Source organism: Bison bison, unplaced genomic scaffold (genome assembly GCF_000754665.1).
Source record: "Bison bison bison isolate TAMUID 2011002044 unplaced genomic scaffold, Bison_UMD1.0 scf7180017864285, whole genome shotgun sequence".
Taxonomy (NCBI): Eukaryota; Metazoa; Chordata; class Mammalia; order Artiodactyla; family Bovidae; genus Bison; species Bison bison.
This window is the reverse complement of record NW_011494857.1, coordinates 668741-672574: the sequence shown is the minus strand read 5'-3', so window position 1 is coordinate 672574 and position 3834 is coordinate 668741. Positions and strand designations below refer to the sequence as shown.

General features: G+C 48.2%; 1 protein-coding gene across 1 annotated transcript in view; it reads left to right on the top strand.

Moving 5' to 3' along the window:
- RASIP1 (Ras interacting protein 1) overlaps positions 1-3834 on the top strand; it is a 14437-nt gene that overhangs the window by 4564 nt on the left and 6039 nt on the right. Inside the window, exon 5 of the mRNA XM_010849702.1 lies at positions 3586-3834. Within this exon, the coding sequence (XP_010848004.1) occupies positions 3586-3834 (249 nt within the window). The remainder of the gene's footprint in view (positions 1-3585) is intronic.

Sequence of the window (3834 nt, the reverse complement as noted above, 5' to 3'; positions counted from 1 at the left end):
CTGGAAAATCCCATGGACGGAGGAGCCTGGTAGGCTGCAGTCCATGGGGTTGCTGAGTCGGACACGACTGAGCGACTTCACTTTCACTTTTCACTTTCATGCATTGGAGAAGGAAATGGCAACCCACTCCAGTGTTCTTACCTGGAGAATCCCAGGGACGGGGAAGCCTGGTGGGCTGCCGTCTATGGGGTCGCACAGAGTTGGACACGACTGAAGCGACTTAGCAGCAGCAGCAGCAGCAGTGCTGGCAAGTGGTGAAGAACCCATCTGCTAATGCAGGAGACTAGAAGACGTAAGAGACACGGGTTCGATCCCTGGGTAGGGAAGGTCCCCTGAAGGAGGGCGTGGTAACGCACTCCAGTATTCTTGCCGGGAGAATCCCCATGGACAGAGGAGCCCGGCAGGCTGCAGTCCATAGGATTGCAAAGAGTCTGACACGACTGTAGCTACTTGGCATGCATACATATGGTTCCAGTCAGGTTCTAGAGGAGGAAATAACATCAAAGAAGAGAGTGGGAAGGTCTAGATAGATCTCGGAGAAGGATTTCACTGGAGGGATAAGTAGGCAGTGACTCATTCCGTTCAAAGTTGGAAGAAAGCACTGTCTCCCACCAGAAAAGATTGAGAGAGCCTGTTTTATTTTTATTGGCCCCATCACGCTGCTTGCTGGATCTTAGTAACCTGACCAGGGATTGAACTCTGGACTTGGCCGTGCAAGCCTGAATCCTAACCACTAGGCTACCAAGGAATTCCCAGGAGAGCCTATTTTAGAATGATCCTCTTGGAAAGCTTCTATTTCTTGAGGAGGAGTAATGGAAGAGTATCTCCTGGGGAGGGAGCTAATTTGATTGATATATGGAATCTTGTCCTGGGTAAGCCTATATGGTCTTGGAAGAAGTGGATTACATCACTTTTTAAAGTTGATGGTTACCATTGTCGATCGGGGCCAGTGGTACTGGTTCTTCTATTTTACATATTTGAATGGCGATAGGAGAACCTGTTTGAGTGTTGGGGAGCAGAGAGGAAGAAAGGGTTAGCAGTTGGGGATCAGTGCTAAGTTATTTCATTAAAGAAATGTATTATTGAAAATATTCGTGTGTGTGTGTAATGATGATGATGATTAGGGCTTTCCTGCTGGCTCAGATGGTGAATAATCTGCCTGCAATGCAGGAGACCTGCATTTGATCCCTGGGATGGGAAGATCCCTTGGAGAAGGGAATGGCTACCCACTCCAATATACTTGCCTGGAGAATTCCATGGACAGAGGAGCCTGGCGGGCTACAGTCCATGGGGCACGAAGAGTGACGTTTAGGAGAATCATTCTTATGCTTTAGTCCACCTTTGGGTAATGGTGGTACAGCCAGGGTACCCCTGGGACTAATGGGAAAGCCTCTCTGGAAGGCGGTGGGGTTTATTGAACAGTTCCATTTTTACTCTCAGAGAGGGAGCCAATTGGGTTAGGTCATTTGGCTGTATATATGGGTGAGAGGTTACAACTATTCAAGGAACTTCCATTGGAGGAATTCACTCCTCCTTGTTGGGGCAACAGGACAAGGCAAGTTCATTGTAGAACAGGGTGTGTATATATTGCAACAGCTTATTCCTCCAGGCAGGGTTGGCAAATTGGAGGCTCTTTTGAGGAAAGGTGATCAAATTGGAAGGATCTATTCTGAGAGTATAAGAAAGTAGGTTATGGGAAGAGAGGGAAACATTGGAAACGTTCATTTCTTCAGGTGGGATTCATGATAAATTTCTTTGTAAGAGACTTCATTGGAAGTGTCCATTCCTTGGGAACAGGAATAAGAGTTCTATCCATGGGTGTCTGTAATCTGAGAGTTCATTTTTAAGTGCGGTGGAAGAAGCCCTTTGGCGGTTAAGGAACAGGAAAGCCTCTTGTAAAAAGGGGGTTCGTGTATTTCGGACCATTCCCGATCCTCCAGACAGGAGAGCGGGAGGTTTTACCTTCAGAAGGTGGTCAGACTGGAAAGATCCATTTTTCTTGAGAGGTAGATGAAACAATATATTGTAGTAAGAGGACTTAAAATATATACATATTTTAAAGTTTATCTATTTATATTTGGCTGTGCTGGGTCTTCATTGCTTCGCACAGGCTTTCTCTAGTTGTGGCGAGCAGGGGCTCCTCTCTAGTTGTAGTGCAAGAGCTTCTCATTGCGATGGCTTTTCTTGTGGCAGAGCACCAGCTCTAGGGCTGCTGGGCTTCAGTAGTAGTGGCTCACAGGCTCTAGAGCACAAGCAAAATAGGGCCATGGGCTTAGTTGTTCCACTGCATGTGGGATCTTCCCCGATCAGGGACTGAACCTGTGTCTCCTGCATTGGCAGGTAGATTCTTTACCACTGAGCCACCAGGGAAACCTAGGAAGGGGTTTTAGAAATGAGCATTTATGAGGTGGGGGTAATGGGAGAGTTCAGTGTAGGAGGGGGTTTATGACTTTTGGGATGCCTATTTTCTCAGATGTGAATGAGGAACAGTGGATCTACTTTAGGAAGGGTGTCAGACTGAGTGCTTCCATTTTTATAGGCTGCAGATTGGAGAGTCTTTTTTAGGAATAGGTCTTCTGGAATCCACCTCTCCATTTAGTGGATGAAACGGGCCACTCCATTATAAGTGGGTCTCTTTGAAAACGTCCATTTATAAGATGAGGTTACTTAAAGTGCCACTATATGGAGATCTCCTTGGAGATGTCCTTGTGGGGGGGATGGTAACATTGAGAGCAACCACTGATGGGAGGAAGAGTGCCTTTGGAATGCTCCATCATGGGGGCCGGGGGAGTGGCAAACAAGTGAGTCTACTGTAGAATTATGACTCCTTGGAAGTGAATTCATCATGGGGTGGGGAAAAAAATCAGAGTCCATTATAGAAAGCGGGTCTCTTTGGAAGTGTATATTCATGGGCTGGAGATAATGGAAGAAACCTTTGTTTGAGGGGGAAGTCTCTTTAAAGGTATCCTTGCTTTGGGAAAACTGAGAGCAGCTATTATTGGAAGGGAAATGTCTTTGAAAGCCTCCATCAGAGGGGTGGCATGAAGGACATTCAGGACCAGGAGTAGAGAAATGGGAGAGTCCCTAGGAGAAAGAAGGTTTCCTTGGGAAGGGCCATTGAGGGTGAGTGTAGTGGGAGAGTGCATTTTAGTAATGGGGATGTGGTGTCCTTGTAAGCACCTGTTCTTTGGGCTGAATGTTATGGGAGAATCACGGGATTGCCTTGAAGGAGTCCTTTCAGAGGAGATGAGAAGATGGGAGAAGCCATTGGAAAAAGATCTGCTGGGAAGCATCCATTCTTTGAGGGAGAGAAACGGTAGAGCCCCTGTCAAGAAAGGGGTTTCCTCCTATCCAGTCTTCAGGATGGACTTACGGGACAGTTCACCATAGGAAGTGCCTTTAAAGAGTCCACTCATGGGAGGTGGGAGGTAATTAGTGAGTTCTTTGAGATCCCAGGAGATCTCCTTGAAGTGCTCATTCAAGAGATGTGGTTGACAGGAGAGTCGATTGTGGGAAAGGTATCTCCTTGGGAACATCCATTTCTCGTGGAGTTGTATCCTTTACTGCAGCTTCACTTTCCTCCAGGACTTCGTGGTGTATGTGATGACGCGGGAGCAGCACGTGTTTGGCCGAGGTGGGAACTCCTCGGCCCGCGGTGGGTCCCCAGCCCCGTATGTGGACACCTTTCTCAACGCCCCGGACATCCTGCCGCGTCACTGCACAGTGCGCGCGGGTCCTGAGCCCCCGGCGATGGTGCGCCCATCCCGGGGAGCCCCTGTCACGCACAATGGGTGCCTATTGCTGCGGGAGGCCGAGCTGCATCCGGGAGACCTG